The sequence below is a fragment of the Dendropsophus ebraccatus genome, chromosome 5, assembly GCF_027789765.1.
Source record: "Dendropsophus ebraccatus isolate aDenEbr1 chromosome 5, aDenEbr1.pat, whole genome shotgun sequence".
Taxonomy (NCBI): Eukaryota; Metazoa; Chordata; class Amphibia; order Anura; family Hylidae; genus Dendropsophus; species Dendropsophus ebraccatus.
Genome location: NC_091458.1, coordinates 123,570,844 through 123,588,646, shown reverse-complemented (window position 1 = coordinate 123,588,646; position 17,803 = coordinate 123,570,844). Strand labels below are relative to the sequence as shown.

General features: G+C 39.9%; 1 protein-coding gene across 4 annotated transcripts in view; it reads right to left on the bottom strand.

The window, feature by feature from the left end:
• The window catches only part of AUTS2 (activator of transcription and developmental regulator AUTS2), a 1,036,368-nt gene that overhangs the window by 366,454 nt on the left and 652,111 nt on the right, over positions 1-17,803 (bottom strand). For all 4 annotated transcript variants that reach the window (XM_069971174.1, XM_069971176.1, XM_069971175.1 and 1 more), the window contains exon 5: positions 3,020-3,049. In XM_069971174.1, the coding sequence (XP_069827275.1) occupies positions 3,020-3,049 (30 nt within the window). The remainder of the gene's footprint in view (positions 1-3,019; positions 3,050-17,803) is intronic.

The following is a 17,803-nucleotide window of genomic DNA, read 5'->3' as shown; positions in this document are numbered from 1 at the left end:
GTGTCCCATAATTTACATAAAACAAGTCAGTTCTTTTCCTTCTGACCCTCTTCAAAGCGCTGAAACAAATCTGTCCATAATACATTCTGAAACTCTCATAAATACATTCATTTAGTTTCTAGATTTGATAAGTCAACTAGGGTCGCTCCACTAAGATCTAACAATCCCTTCATCCACAGGAAGGAAGTACCTAGTTGTCACTTAAACAAAAGAATAATACACAGCCTCCTTTTATAAGTGTATACTTTACCTGTCATCCAACATCCCATTATCATGTCACAGCAGACTGCACTTTTCCACAGGTCACTTTGTTTAAAATGACACGGATAATGCACATGTCAGCGAGATGACAGTCCTGACCGTCCTTCAGAGATAAAAACGCAAGACGAGCGCCTGTTCTTATCTCTGCTACATGCCTCGGTCTATCATTTAAGTGAGGCAGAACATGATTTCTCCAGAGAGCACTTTTTTCATTTCCTGATTTTAAGGAAATCAAATAAGCACCATTTGTCTTCATCTGAATATGCTTGACCTGTTCAAATGATGATGCCTTCCATTCTATACAGGCTGCATATGCTGAATACAAATTGCATGCCTCAAATAAGCTTTATATTTCTTGTCTGTTGACAACGCAGGGCTTCAGGTAACAAAACTATAAATTAAGACCTTAAAAGTTCAAAAATAATAAAATTGTATAGTGAGGTATTTTCCTGTCTGACTAGATACACACATATAAAGGATATAGATGAAGAAGCGGAGGATGGCATTTGGAATACAAAGATGATATACGTACATTACTCTACATATATATCATGCTTCTATACTGAAGAAAACAGAAGATAAAGATGACAAGGATTATTATTTAAAGCAGAAGAAATTTCACTCTGATACTATATTGTTATGTGTTTAGTAAATAAATACATTCACTTAGTCTAAAATAACAATATATACTTTGGCATAATCTATGGGTCTATTCACACTAGTGCTAAGTTCACACTACGACATTTTTCCGATGGCTGTCAAAAAAAAGTTGTCCGGTATTTGCTAATGTTGGCCTTCTATAATGATCATGATCATTGTAAAGGGTGGTCATTAGCAAACATCGGGTTTGATGGACGTCAGGATTGATAGACAAAAAATCCTTTGGTGTGAACTAATTTCCAGTGTGAGAGCAGGATCCGTTCTCTAATGGATGACAGTACGGCTATGTTCACACAATGTAAAAAAGGCAAATAAAAATAAATATATAAAATAAGGGCCATCTTTTGATCATGATCATAATTTACAGCCATAATTCTAAAAAGAAGTTGTGGGAACATAGCCTCAACCTTAAAAAACTCACTGATTTTATTGAATTCTATTTAGTTTCTGTTGGGATGTCAGTATTTTAAGGGTATGGGATCCACTGCGATTCCTTTGCTATAATTTTCTATGGGTTTATATACTCGCAGCAGATTTTTCATTCTACTGCAAGTATGTTAAAGGGGTTCTCCAGTGCTACAAAAACATGGCCATTTTTTTCCAGAGACAACACAACTCTTATCTCCGGTTCAGCTATGGTTTGCAATCAAAGGGGTTATCCAGCGCTACAAAAACATAGCCACTTTTCCCCCTACTGTTGTCTCCACTTCAGGTGCAGTAAGCTCCATTTACTTCGATGGAACTGAGTTTCAAAACCCCACCCAAACTGGAGACAACAGTAGGGGGAAAGTGGCCATGTTTTTGTAGCGCTGGATAAGCCCTTTAAGCTGCATTCACTTCAATGGAACTGAGCAGCAAAACCCTGCCCAAGCTGGAGACAAGATCAGGGCTTTCTCTGGATGAAAGTTGCCATGTTTTTGTAGCGCTGGCTAACCGCATTAAGCTCCTTTCCAATAAACCCAGCACTGCCCAGCTAATACATTACCTGGCCACGCTCCTGCTTGCTTTCCAGGCTCCTGACTTCCTTTTGTCCCGCTCAGCCAATCAGTGTGCTTCCCCGCCGCAACCTATGATTGGCTGAGTGGGACGCCAGGGCACCACTGGGTTTAGGGAGAAGAGGTTTTACATTCTCACAGCGCTATGAAAGATCTGCTGCGAGTAAGTAAATAGAGATGATCGAACAGGGCGCGATGTTCAGGTTCATATGAACCCGAACCATCGGCATTTGACTCCCGATTACCTAGCCTGTATCCCTGTTTTCCAGGCGGTACTCGGGCTGTCTCCACCTTCCCCACGGAGCGGGAAGGCTGCGGGAGTCAAATGCCGATGGTTCGGGTTCATACAAACCTGAACTTCGGCCCTGTTCGATCATCTCTATGAGTAAACCCATAGAAAATGACAGTAACTTGATCCAGTATGTGTGAAGCTACCCTAATGGCAGAAAAATAGCTGCTGCACTATTTCCATAATAAACAAATACTGAAAGAGAGACATACTAGAAGACAATATTAACACTTTGAACAAAACAATTTTCATACAAAATAAAAAATGTATATTTTTAGTAAAATATATAATTACTTAAATGAAATTTCCAATGCATGTTCTCTATTATTCAATAATGTATTTCTTATCAAATTATAAACAAAAACAAAACTATATTATCAGTTTAGACTTTGGCACTCTCCAGTGAACTGCAGCCTAGAATTACATCATTGCTGATCACTAGCTTAATATTCATCGGTAGGTGTTCTGCAGAAGCAGAATAGCTATGGGACACCCGCCACCCCCAAGGATACCAGATGCCCTCAGTTATATATTAACAAAAGCTAAAGTTACTCACTATTGCTGCAGTTTACCACATAATAAAGATGCCTCCATATCCCCTACCCTATTAGGGTATGTGCACACTATGGAATCCCGACGGAAACCCCCCCGCCCATTCCATTCTATGCGTCTATGTTAACATATGGTAAAAATAGCTGCTATTGTATACCAAACAGCAGAATTGACCTACTTAAAAAAGCTTTTTTAACATTTTTATTCAAGCATGTAAAAAAGCTAACATTTTTACAGCAATAGGGCAAAATGTAGGTCTTACCTTTTCTTCCTGATCGCTGTCACTATCACACTGGAAAACAAACAAACAGAAAATATTAATTTTTAGAAGAAAATGTCAGGCCAAAACTATTTGAAAAAAGATTGCAAGTATCTAGAACAAGGAGGCTAATACTTTTTTGATGAATTGCAATGTGCAGTAAAGTAAAAAATAGAACTTTGACAACAATAAAACAAGACAAAAAGTAGCCGACTTATAAAAAAGCAAGAAAACCAACATATACATTCATTTACCTCCCACCCTTCCCCATCCACCCCTCCCACCCACCCCATCCGCGAGGAAGAGAAGAGACTGGATCTAATGACTACTTGAGCTAGTCCTTGCCGATTCACACCTGGACCACAGTTTTCTGCACTTTCTCTCTGACTTTACAGAGTTTTTCCTGGCCGTTAATATTTCGTATTTCCTGATTCCAAGTGCTCCCCATTTCGATTTCCCTATTACAATTTTTCTCCTTCTCCAGCATTTGATAGCACCTATGCTGTGTACTGTTTGGGATATAAATGGATGTATATATGCATTGTCATATCCATAGCAACCAATCAAAGCTCAGCTTTCAAAAGATCTTCAATTATTGTCTAGATATTCAGGTTACATACAGCAACATTGAGAAGAAGTAACTTCTTGTGCACTGATTTTTATTTGACTGACTTGCACAATAGCAAAAATAACTTTGCTAACCATATACAAGAACTTCCAAGCGGTGGGTCTAAGGTACAGGACATGTATGTCCACAAGCAGTGAGAACGTTAAGTGGATATTCAGAAAGAGAACCAAAGAACTCTTGGAAGTGCCATAACAAGTAGGTAACAACTATGTTACTAAAAACAGCCACCATTTGCCTTATCTAACAGAGAAATAAATATTTAAAGGGAATCTATTAGCAACCCTTCCTATACTAACCTAAAGGTGTATGTGGTGATAGCCCAGATGATTCTGGTAAAAATTGTATTTTTCTTTTAGAAATCGATTGTGCCTTTTTGGAGATGTGTAGCAAAAATAGAATACACGTATAAGCTGTTTTGTTGCACTGGTGACGTTGGATTTAGCAATTCTGAAAACTGAACAAAAAAGCGGGAGAACCACTGATCCAGGGATGTAACTGTGCAGGTTTATTAAGCAATGAATCTAGGAGGAGTTCTAATAGCGTCTGCTATGCATATATCCAAAATGGCACAGTTGATCTTCAAAAAAAAAAAAAAAGTAGTATGAGTAGTAGTATTAGTGATAGATCCCCTAAAAATGCTTTTTATTGCACCTCTACAGTGTCAAAGAGGCATGAGCAGGACGCTTCAATGCACTTCAGTGGTCACGCCTTTATGACACTTTAGAGTGGAAATAAAAAGCATTTTAGGTGATTGTATCCTCGGACAACTAGAATAAAGGTATGGAAAGATCCCCTTTAAAGAAAATTTGATTCATTAGACCAGGTTGCTTACAGGATGGGACAAGGTGAGTTTGGACAAGGTGCCTTTGCATTCCATATTCATCAGTGGACTTTGTCCACATAGAACCATTTCCCTATTCCCATAACCATCTCTTTGATCACCTTTGGTAGATTCTAACCACTGTATACTTAGAACAAACCACTAGACTTACTGTTTTAGAAATGTGTTGATCCATTTGCCTATTTTTCCTGCTTCCAACACATTAACCAATGATTCACTTGCTGTTGTGCGCCTCTGCTCTCCGCTAAAAGAAAGAACATGTTCATTCTTTGAGGGGGGAGCAGACGCGCAAGAGAAATCTCATTGAAGCAAAAGGACTGGCAGAATGACAAGCAAACACCGCTCTTAAATTCCGCCTCTTTTACTCAGTGTGCAACGCCCTAAATCAGTGCTTCTCACCATTGAAGGGCCCCCTAGTTGCTGGAGAGACACAGCTGGGGAAGCAGTTTTCACAAACCTGCAACAATCTCTGGTTTAGGAACATTATTGACTGTTATTACACAGAGTTTAGGAGACAAACGAAGGGTAGACTGAGCAATATTTTTTATATTTGCATGGACTTCCACCACAGATGGTGAGGTCCCAGCATCCTCTTGATCAGTCTTTAGAGGCCTAGACATCACTTTGCTCTGTTGGGTAAGACTCCAGTAAAAAAAAAAAAAGGTCTAAAGTATGTCCGAGAAGGTTTTCATAAAAGTTATATACAACTGTCTTATTTGCCTATAGAAACCAATCACAGCTCAACTTTCATTTGACAATGGAAACTGAACTCTGGTTGAGTAATATGGGCAAATAACAGTTTTTGCTTCATACAGTTCTAATACATCTGCCCTGGTATGTCATGGCCAGGGCATAAAGGCTACTAGTAATTTCCCTATAAACAATAAAACAAGAGCATGGATTGGCTTCCTGAGCTCCCTTTTAATGAATCCAATGAACACACAGACAGACTGGCACTTTATGCCTAGGCAGCCCTGGCTACTTTTTCTAATTTGTGTGTGTATAAAGACTCATGTTTCCTAAAAATACATTATAGACTTTCATATTTTAGTCAGCGTAAATGCTGCAAAATACAAGTAAAAGAAAATATATAAAATATAAAAATGTTTTCCTTCTTAGGTTAAGTGAATAACTGCATCTAGAACATCCTTTTATACATATTTTCTGGGCGAGTATAAACTTCCATCAAAGTGTTAAGCTTCCTGTCTCTGACAGTCCGGTTCTAATTTCAAGGTCCACTTAATTCTGCATCAGGTAATTACAACTATACCCAGAAGCCTCTTGTCTCCAGAGTTAAGCATATGGCGAAGGACTGAGACCTACTGGTGTCCATTATGTAAGCAGCACGACTGCCAAGACAATTAAAAATGCACAGGCTTCTTTCCCAACACACACAATGATTGACAGAATCACGATTTGGCCAGTCACTGTGTCTGCCAACAGCTTCTTCTGTGCTGGGGCCACATGGCACAGCAAGCAAACACTTCCATCTCTAGCATTAAATTCTCTTACTGAGCCGAGGACTGTGCCACGGGCTCAGCAGGAGCATGGCTTCTAATTTACAGCTCCATCCAATAGATCCCTCAGTGCCAGCCTCTGGCAGAGACTGATGATGGTCAGTCCCTTCAGCTTATAAATGATGCAAAAGCAATAAATGCGCTAAAGAAAAAGCAGAGACATTTTTAGCTATGGATTCGGATACATTTTTCTAAAGAGAAAACAGGTATATTTATAAGGTCACACATAGCATCATTATGCTAAAAATGAATAAAAATGTGTGAATATCGTAAAATGCAAATGCAAGTCAAATACTGATTTTGCAAATGTGTCATTCTGAACCTATGATAAATGTACTCTAAGGGGCCCATTCCATGTCCTGGCCTGGCTTTGGTAAACCCTTGTCTTGTTGCAATACTCACAACAGAGGTATACTTAAGGGGCTATGTATCAGGGTGGTTTGGTGATTTCCCCACTGGGAGGCACCCCCTTGGCAACAGGTTTTCCTTCCCTGGAGGGATATCTGGCTATTTACGTGTTTGGAGACTCGTAACTGAGACTCCATAGAACCCTTTTTGTGTACATTCCCTGGCCACATGGATATTTGCACCTTCTATTACTGAGAGCCATGCTGTACTCACTATAACGTTTCAGTAGAAACACAGTTCAATAACAAGACGCAAGGTAAAGTGCATTCTGCTCAGTGAAACTGACGTCTCCCTGTCCAGCTTGGCTTAATTTAAAGGTCTCTTCCTATATACAAATAGGTATACAGGGAAAGAACTTGATTGACAGTTTAAATAAGTGCCGCACTGTGTATAGTTATACCTTTAATTAACACAAAATGCGCCCCAAGTCCTCACGCAATAAACTTAAGTACACACTATCTATAACTATTAACTGTGAAGACTCTAACTTAAAATTTAACCTTTATTTCAATCAAATATATTAAAAGAATTTTTACAAGTGCGATGTGTAATTAAAACTTGGGGTGTATATATGAGTATTTGTAACTTATTCTGATTAGGTTATTCACATTGGCAGTAAGTAATAAAATTTACAATGGGATACAGTGTCAGAGTTCAATCCTGTATTCCAGAGACTCGTCTGCGGAATTTAATGCTGGGCTATTATGCCCCTGCTATAGTAACAATCCGCAAGTGGGTCTCTGGAATTAGACGGTTTCAGAAATTCAGAAAAACACCTAGTATCCAACTAATAGACAGCAATAACTGCCAATGTATCACGGCAGCCTTGCGGCTCGGCCGCTTTGTTAAATATTTTGTATATGCTCTATGATGATAGGTATACTCTAATACACCCATGGTAAATTTTATTACTTACTGCCAATGTGAATAACCTAATCAGAATAAGTTACAAATACTCATATATACACCCCAACTTTTAATTACACATCACACTTGTAAAAATTCTTTTAATATATTTGATTGAAATAAAGGTTACTTTTTAAGTTAGAGTCTTCACAGTTAATAGTTATAGATAGTATAGTTATACCTTTGGCACATGTGTCCGCCACACATGTGCTATGCCCTATGTTCCATGTTGGATTTATTGAGAGGCACATGCCACTCAATAAATTTAGTATCCACCTCCACTCTAAGACGGGTAAAACAGGCGCAGGTCCAAGAGGTAGCAGTGATATAAAATATCATAAAATTTATTAAAAGAATTATGCCAGCGACACAGCGTGTTATCAAGTGTCTGACTATTTAGAAACTTGATAAAGAGACCTCTTGGACCTGTGCCTGTTTTACTAGTTTTGGAGTGGAGGAGGATACTGACTGTCTTTAATCCCTGTGGGGATTAGTCGGGAGTGGCTGCGGTTCATTCACATGCTATCAGTAAGAGTTGTGCCTTACACCAGCACAACCTACTCAGGTGAGAGTTCTATGTGCTTTCTTTCACCACTTCAGCCCTGTCTGAATTACGCTATGGAGGCCTGTCTTATATTTTGTCTCAATAAATTTGGCAAATCTGAGGCTGCCATGTGGAAGTCTCAGAAGTCTACACAAGCTCTAAGTTGGTTCATATTTTTTCCATGATATACACTCCAGTGTTTAATCAGTCTTGCAGCAATTTATATTAGGGCGCATAATTTTTTTTTAACCTAACCATAGTGTTTATATACTATGTACGGTGACTTATTGTGGAAAAAGGTCAGTTTATAAATGATGTTACATAATGATTATGTGTTTTAGGGATCTATTATACAGTATATTGGAAAAGACTGTAAGTCAAGAAAAACAAACCCGCCTATAGATGTAACATAAGTCTTAATATTACAGGCCCACATTATGTGAACTTCATTATACTGGGCTTACATGACCCACAAATCCCTGGCTGCTGCAAATAGGTGATTTGTCTCAGCATGGAATTCGCAGAAACAATTTTACTATACAAAATAGTCAGTGTTTTGATTACTGTAGATTTGGTTGGGTGATAAAACACCGAGGTTGGCTGTTTTCTGTTCCACCATTTAAAACCTATGTGGTTAGTTAGGAATTTGGTTATTTGACTAAAATAAAACTTGTTACTGTAACAGTTTTATTAAATTGTGAGTTCTCAAATGGTACATTGAAACCGTTTATACCAGTCCTTCTGGAAAATGTATACATAAAATTCCCACACTGCTGTATGCTTTTATACATTGCCAATGCTTTCAGCAAGGTCAGATGAAGTAGTCAGTGTTTCGGTTTATTATGAGTATATTTCATATTATGAACGAGAGAGACAGAGAAAGAAAGACAGAGAACAAGAAGCATGACGACAATAATAACACCATCGATAGGGAACAGTAGATCTGGGGGTGTCCCTTTTTTCTGTGTTAAGGCCCTATTAGATGGAGGAATAATATGCCGAATCAGGTCGATTCGGCATATTATTCCCCCAGAAATTCCACCAAGTGAGTTTAAAAATAGGGACTTTGAAAAAGACTCAAAAAAGCTCATCTGTCTTTAATTGCATGTGGCAACTCTGACAGAGTACCATAAACAGAAGAGAATACCAAGAGGTCTAAGATGACACTTACATCTGACTTTTTTTTTACGAATGATGTAACTGTGGTGTCCCACCACGGGTGTTGCTAGTAGTTACACCCTTCGCAAAAGCCTGTACTTTTTGTGTGTAAGTGGTAATGTAGTAGTGTTAAAATTTCGCCACAAGATGTTTATTGTTATTGTTTATTAGTATGTCACATGGATCTGTAGACCAATGAGAGTACTATCTTTCTTCTATCCTATTATTTCTCTCCTTACTTCTTCTATATGCACTCTTCACCCATTCACAGCACACCTTACGGGGGCTGTAGATAGGAAGTCACATGGGTAGAGGAAGTGTAGTGGACTTTTGTCGCTAGACCCTGCAGAGGAAGGACACAACGCTCTCTACAGCGGTCCAGTCGGGCCCTGGCCCTCTGCCAGGTCCCCAGTCTCTGTGTCACATGCAGCTTACCTATTCTTCTCAAGTAACTCAACTCAACCCTTCCCTAGAGAGGACAAGTCAGAGATCATCTGAACCTACGCTGTGGACAAAGAGAGTCACAGTGCAGGACAGTATCCACAAAGCAAAAAGCAAGGAACTGATCTGGATAAAGCAAAGTTGCAAAGGCCTATGAACTCACAGCATGGGTGTAAGCAGGGAAACCTCAGCATTCCGCTATTTCCAGGTAACAAGGTCTGGGGCTTATGTCACCAACTAGGATTGGTCCCCTGACACTGGTAGGGCAATAGGTGGTGCAAAGACCAAAATAGTCAAAACACGGGCACAAGTATTCTCTCTCTATTCTCAAGTATAGTACTACTAGCACTACTAGCACAGTACTACTTGGGTTGGGACTCTGACGATATCCTCCTCTCTACTCTTCTGATTCTTCTATATACCTCTTAGCACTTGTATGACCTGCTGCATACAAGTATTTTTGGTGTAAACCAAATTCTATTCATGATAAAGAGACTCTGTGATTCCTCGTCAAGCACCAACACAGTACACACACACTCCTTGGGTCATCTCCCCTTTATGAGGAAGGCAGTACCAATATTCCGGGTGGGTCACTATTTCGCTCCAGACAACAGCCCAAGGGACCCCGCAACAACCCGGCAGGTCACTGTCCACAGGGGAACAAGGTATAGCTGGCCCTTTAAACTAAAAGCAGGCGAGCAACTATACCTGTGAGCCCAACTGACACTGGTGTCACAACATAACATTACTGGGCCCGGCTATATCTTAATCAACCACCACAGAACTGTCGATACCCGCGGTCCCTGGCTACACATAGCAACCGGGGACCGTGGACTGCAGAGAGGGCTCATGCCAGGAGCCCTCTCTGATCCCCCTTAACGGCCGCATGATGGGTTAACCCCTCATGTGTCGTTAAGGGGTTAAATAACCGCCGTTTTTACTGTGAACATCAAAATAATAAGCATGATCATTATATTTGGACGTCTTTTCCAAACAGCGGACGTTTTTATTAGTTGTTCACACACAGATTTTCTTTTGCCATCGTTCTTTCTCAGTTTTTCCTATTAAATTCAATGGACTTTTCAATTAAGCTGCACCCAAAGGACAATTAGTTCACCTACACAAAAATAATCTACCAACACCAGTCATTGCACTAAGGGGAGGCCAGGCTGCTAAATGACGTCCGTTATTTTAGACTCAAAATGACGAACAGAGCTGAAAAAATATTATGTGAACATAGCCTAACTCAGACTATAATCATATGGCCATCTGAGTTTAAAGAGGACCTGTCACAGGCTCCCGACCCCCGTTACAGCCCCCTATACTCACCTGATCCCGCCGGGTCCCGCTTCCTGATCCGGTCGCGTCACGGAGATATGAGCGCCCGAAGCCCGACGCGCGCGCTCACAGGAGAGTCCGATGCCCATAGAGAATGACGGAGCATCGGACTCCCCATTCATTCTCTATGAGCGTCGGACTATCCTGTGAGCGCGCTCGCCGGGCTTCGGGCGCTCATATCTCCGTGACCTGACCGGATCAGGAAGCGGGACCCGGTGGGATCAGGTGAGTATAGGGGGCTGTAACGGGGGGTCGGGAGCCTGTCACCCCGGCACGGGGGGTGACAGGTCTCCTTTAAGCTGATGTTACTGGTACGGTACTGGTACTAACTATATGTTTTATAAATGTAAATAATCCTCTTCTGTCGTTGTATGCAAAGACTCTGTTGAAGACTAAAGCCTATTATAAATGAAAAGAATTCCTCCTTTAGGCATTAGTGTAATGTAATGTAATAGGCCTTTATGTTTTGCATCACTAGTAATACCGTTCTTGGAAGTAGAAGTAAATTCCTATGCATTGATTGCATTATGGCTGGATAAGTCATGCATAGTTAAAATATTTACTTAGATTTATTTGCCTATATTATGTTTATGTTCAAGTATCTAGTTGCTGCATATAAATTTTAAACTCCTATTTTAATCTAAGCTCTGGTAGGATTTAATACCAGTTGTCTAAAACCTGCATAAAACTGCTTCATTGTAGCTGTATCGTGAATTTACAATGTAAATAAGTTTGTTTTTTTTAAAATGATCCTACTATTTTATGTACTAAATTTCTATTACCTAGATTCACATCTTTCAATTCCCTCATTCCATTACGCACACAGTATGTAACTGACAATCTTAATGGATTTCTCCCCACAATATTTACCAGTTTCCTCAATGAATATTAAAATCGCTTAGGAGGTTAAATGTTTTATGCATCCGTTAGTGGATAAAACCTTTAGAAAATTTTTCTTGACCAACTAATGGACTGTAGTATTGTCAGTAAATAATAACTACTCAAGATTAGTTAAAGGCACTATGATTTACATTTAGGAGTGATGCTTCATTCTACAATTTATTATTGTTGTCTTTAATCCACTAAAATATAAAAGTCCTTAACCCCTTAACGATTTGCAGAATTGCATTTTTTTTTTGTCCAAAGTTCACCCCATAAACGATATTTTCGAGGTTTCGTCATAAATGTTATGGTAGATTAAAGGCGCCACTACAAAGTACACCTGTTCCTGAAAAAAACAAGACCTCACATTATGCTGTAGATAGAAAAATAAAAGTTATAGCTCTTAGAAGGCGAGGAGGAAAAAATTGGTGTGGTCCTTAAAACTAGTACTCAAGCGAAAAGCTTTTTCCCAGTAATTGAAACACATAACAAAGTAATATAACTTTGTAAAATGCTTTAATCACATATCTGCCCCCTTCCCTATCTTTTCTCTCCTCAACCTCCCACCAGGAAGTGAAGTAAACTCATTCTTACCTAATGACTGTTGACCCCAGGCTGTTCTGTGGAAGCCATTTTGTGACAAGTGAAAGCTCTCAATGCAATGAAATCCTAGGTGCATTGCCCCCTTGGAAACATGAATATGCAAAAGAAGAGCCCGTGGAGCCTAATTGTAGAGTCTCGAAACACGGGACTAGCCAGATATCCCTCCAGGAAGGACCCAGCCAAGGGGTGGCTCCTGTAAGGCTGGGTCCACCATATTAAGAGGCCCTATAAGTCAATGTAATGACAAGGTAAAAACCAAAGCAAGGTATCCATCCACATACAGCTGTTTCTGGGTGTTGCCCCTCATCAGTGTGGAACAGGATTCTGGCTAGGTGGGAGCAATGCCTTGTAGAGCCATAAGAGAAACAGATCGCTGATCTCAGGGAGATCAACCAAACAACAACACTGACGGCTGCTAGTGAAAGCGCTCAATGTAGTGAAATCCTAGGTGCATTGCCCCCTGGAAAACATGAATATGCAAAAGAAGAACCTGTGGAGCCTCATTGAAGAGTCTCGAAACACAGGACTAGCCAGATATCCCTACGGGAAGGACCCAGCCGAGGGGTGGCTCCTGTAAGGAAACCACCAAAATCACCATTTTAAGTGGCCCTATAAGGATATCTGGCTAGTTCTGTGTTTCAAGACTCTTCAATGATGCTCCATGGGCTCTTCTTTTGTAAAGATTTTTGTATGGACAGATGAGCACTTCATTAAATTGTAGTAAAAAATCTGTGGCCCCTAAAATTACTGCAGAATTTATTACAAATTTAAGGTCAACAGTGTCTGAAAACCATCAAGCACGCACAGCACAGATGTGATTTTAGGCTGTAATTTCACCATTTACTCTGCTGACCCTTGTTTCAGGCTCTAGGTATGTTGACCCAATGTATAACACATAGCAACGGACAGTGTTATACTACCGGCCACCAGCATGTTCCTGCAGCCGATACTGCTGTACGGTGGAGAGCTCCTCTGTGGAATTCCACTGATTCTGCTCAGTGTGAACTGGCTCTAAGACTTGTGAACTTTTTACCTCTTCAGTTCATTACATTTATTTCTCCTTTAGCAATTATAGGGCATTCACTGATTTATTAAATGTCTTGAAAATGTAGAAGGAAAATGTCCATCGAATAGCATCAAGGAAAACTCGGATGATGTCAAAGATTGATAATTTATACTGAACGCCAAACATGCATTATTGTGGTATAGCTGAAAAGCCATCAGAATCCGTTCTTTTGTTGGGCCCTATGCATCACTGTCTGACACTGGATGCCATTGCACAATCATTGATATGACGTATAATTGACTGTTATCAACACTAGAGATAAACTCAAACATTGAATGGGTTAAAATAAAACAAATCACTTTTTGTCTTTTACTTTTGAGATACATAAAAAAAAAATAATCATTCTGAGCCCTTTTCTCTTTCTTGTCTGCCTGTAAAGCCAATTGCTTTGATTGCAGTGATATGAGCATGCTGAAATGACTTGCCCTTGCTTGTGAGGCAAATGGAACATGCTAATAGAACTCATCGCATTACCCGATGCACAAGTGCCATAGCTCATTACCTTAAGATAAAAGGATATCATTGCAGACGGCAAGCAGAATTGACTTTCTGAGGCCCGACTTGATGATGATTTAATCAACTGCTCTCTTTCACTTCTCATCCCTGTGCCTGTCTGTTTCACAGGTGCCTTTAAATGAGACACTCAGAAAGTGAGCGAGGAGTAAGAAATTGCTGTCATTACTTTTCAAGAAAGAAGGTATGCAAATATGCGACAGAAAGATTGTGTTCATAATTGGCCTGCTAAGATACAGCGATCATGCTTGACAGGTGAGGGCAAGTCATTTGTATGTCCTTAGAGTGAAGCAACCATTCTTATTTATGGATGCCGAACTCGATAAGCAATACAGGAATTTAGATGAGAAAAAGCATGTTGTTCAACCGTAAGCTGAAGCCATATCAGTGAGGAATCACAACAATATAATATGCTCCATACATTAGCACACATTGGTGCCTAATGAATCCAATCAGCTATGGGTATTATATTAAAGTATTAGGAGGGGTATTCTGGGAAAAAATAACCTTTTCCCTATCCTGTGGATAGGGGAAAAGTAGGAGATCTCCCGAGTCCGACCCCGTATCGGACCACACCGGCTCTGTTATGAATGGAGCCCCTGGTCGGCACGTGACCCGCGGCTCTATTTATTCCTATGGAGCGACAGAAAGAGAAAAGTGCAGCGCTCTTCCAGCATTTCCTCTTTCCGTAGCTTCATAGGAATGAATAGAGACTAGGGTAAAGTGCCAACCCGGGGCTCTATTCATAACAGAGCAAGCTGGGATACGATATGGCGATCGCTGTGGGGTTCAGAGGTCGAACCCCCTTCGATCTCCCACTTTTCCCCCTATCCTGTGGATAGGGGTAAAGTAAATTTTTCCTGGAATACCCCTTTAACATTATTATTATTAGAAGTAAATCTATTTCTAACAAAAGTGAAAAAATGGTTTTTATATCGACCTTCCACCAATGTTAACAGTTCCAAAATCCTGAGTTAAAATAATGCTAGGGCCTGACCAAGGACTATATTGATACCTTATATAATAACCTGTTGACTACTAGCTTACATAAAGAAGTAAACATAGGGGGAAATTTATCACAGGGTGTAAAATATACACTGGTGTAAACTGTCCACAGCACCCAATCACAGCTCAGCTTCTTTCTGTGGTAAAATGAGAGAGGAGTTGTGATTGGTTCATGTGGGCAGTTTACACTAGTGAAAATTTTACACCCTTTGATAAATCTGGGCCATAGTGTTCTGTTTTTGATACATAATAACCAACATGGCACAAATGTCTTGTTAGAACTATGTTTTGTACCTCCACACTCATCCGTTTTTCTCCAGGATCAGTAATGTTCTGAAGAAACCACCAGCGCTGTATTATTTGTGCACCAGTTTTTGCAGATTCACAAAAACTAATAGGAGGGTTTTAATTTCTCACAGGGTGGAGCCTGCCTACAGCTTGCGAGCATGGAGTTTGGATGGAGGGAGAAGGAAGGTAAGGAAGGTCTCCCAATATGCAGATGGCATCCTGTTCTATTTGGCTAACATGAAACACTCCCTAGAGAAGGTGATGAATATTACTGATGAATATGGGTCAGTGTCTGGTTTAAAGATCACCTGGGCAAAGACGACTCTCATGCCTTTGGATGGTGATATAGAGAGGTTTTATATATAGAGAGGGGGGGGGGGACACAAATTAAGTTGGAGTCTCTCCACAGAGAGGAGAGTTTGGTGGGGGTTGGCTGTACCCAACTTTGATTTATATTTTTTGGCCTCAAATTTGGAGATTTTGATTGAAGGTAAAGAAAATCAACCTTTGGCAAGAATGGTACAACAAAACAAGTTTAGATTCGATGACATTTGGTAATTATTAGAGTTTGGACAGAAAGGAACAGCTGTAAGAGAACAATGGCCGGTAATAGACATGATTTGTAGGGTAGGGTATGGTATGAGATAAAGAAGGTGGTACAGATTTAAAAAAAAAAAAAGTTCTGTACTTGTGTCAACATACAACCTTGTAGTGATTAATATACAAAAAGAAGTTACATTTATTGTTACAAATCTTGGCTGCTCAGTTTTTGACCTGTACTATATGAGACAATTATAGTTGGTGTTGTATCTGGGGCATTTATGGCCGACACTGTGTTAGGGGAAATTTCGGCTAGCACAGTTGTTAGGGCATTTGTAGCCGCCAATTGTTAGAGTACTTAGGTTTACGGGGGAGGGGGGGGGTGTAACTGACAGTCATTGTATTGGGGAGCAATATAGTCCAAAATATTATAACCTTTATAAAATCATAACACTTCAGAACCCCTCTGTGACTTCTTATAGACTTCTTATACAACTTACAGTAGAAAATGTATTATCCCAAATGGAGTGTGTTATACAGTAGATACATTTTTACTTTCCCATATTCAGAAATAATTTCTGCCTAGATTAGCTAAAAAGCACCTATCAATTATATTGTCCTCAATAATGAGTCCCTAATAATGAAACTATATTGTCTACAATGCATAGAACCCTTGCACTAAATGTTGAGATTGCATTCATAAGAAAACTCAGTCACCATGGAGCACTAATGTTTTCATGTCTCCAAAAATGCATATGGGGGTAATCATAGATAACATACAGCTGCCAGCACACAGAACGTCTCTCCAGACTACAAGGGTGAATAAAAGAGACTCTTCTGAAAATGAAAGAGAATTCGAGACTTAATCATTTCTTTCAAAAGCCAACAGAACAATGGTTTGCTTAGCTGGCATCCACACAAAGAAGCCATCTGTGCCAATAAAAACGAAACTATCTAATCATTCACCTCTGTATGTATAACCTTCCAAGTGTAATCAGGGACCCGGGTTTAAAGTGCTGCAGAATAGCAGTACAAGATGGTGAACGTGACTTACATCTCATTAATGTCTGCCATCTTATATGTCATGTTATTGCATGCAGAATACCGTCTTCTTTGCTGCCTCTCATGTATCGGCACACCCTGTAGCGTTAAATGACTGCAATACAGCTCAGCCATGTAGATCTATTTGTTTTTCCTTTTTTACTAATGTACTTAAATACAGATGCTTGCAACATTGTTTTTCATTTACCCTATTTTTGTCATTGCTGTTCGCCGCAGGTGGCACTTTTTATGCAAGCACTTAGCTTCACTTTCAAAGGTGTAATCTATGCCTGAGCATTATGTGATCATGCTAATTAGATTTTCATTTTACTCCACCCATCAGTGAATTTCATGCCTAAGGTGTAACTACCACGCTTGTTATATCATTTCACTGTGTAAACATCACTTTCTGTGCCACACAGCAAGTTTTTAAGAAGAACCCAGAGACTGAATTATATACTGTGCAACGAGGCTAAAAGTAAAAAAGAAAAAAAAGAAAACCAATTTAACTTACGTAAGCCTATATTTTATTATATTAGATTATTTCCGATAATTTAAATGGCTTCTAAAATGTTGATTATGTTTTAATTGGATTATACGTGAATATTGAATTCGGCAGTAAAGGGAACCAATCAGCATGATTGTGCTGATATTGGTCCCAGTCCCCCCTAGCATACCAGCCACGCCTGCAGTGGTACATCGGGGACAAAGGTGTTTTACTGTGGCACACGAGGCTGGGAAAGGGGCGACAACTAGTCATGTGGGCAGAGAGCCACCCATGACTTGTTAGTGGCCTCATATTGTAAACATTGTAAGTCAATGTGTTAAAGAAGCAGGGACTACGAGGAGAAACAAGAATCCTTGCTCCAGTATGTACAATCTGTGGCACACTACACTAATAGCAAATGGTACCAGAGACAAAATGGAACACCGCTGTTAATGTTACTCGAGGTTCGCTCATCTGTTCTTTATGTTACTTTAACTCCCCTAACAAACCTCCAAAGGTTTTAAGGCTATGTTCACACGTTGTATGAGACCGGCAATTCCGTGCCCCCGGCCGGGTCACGG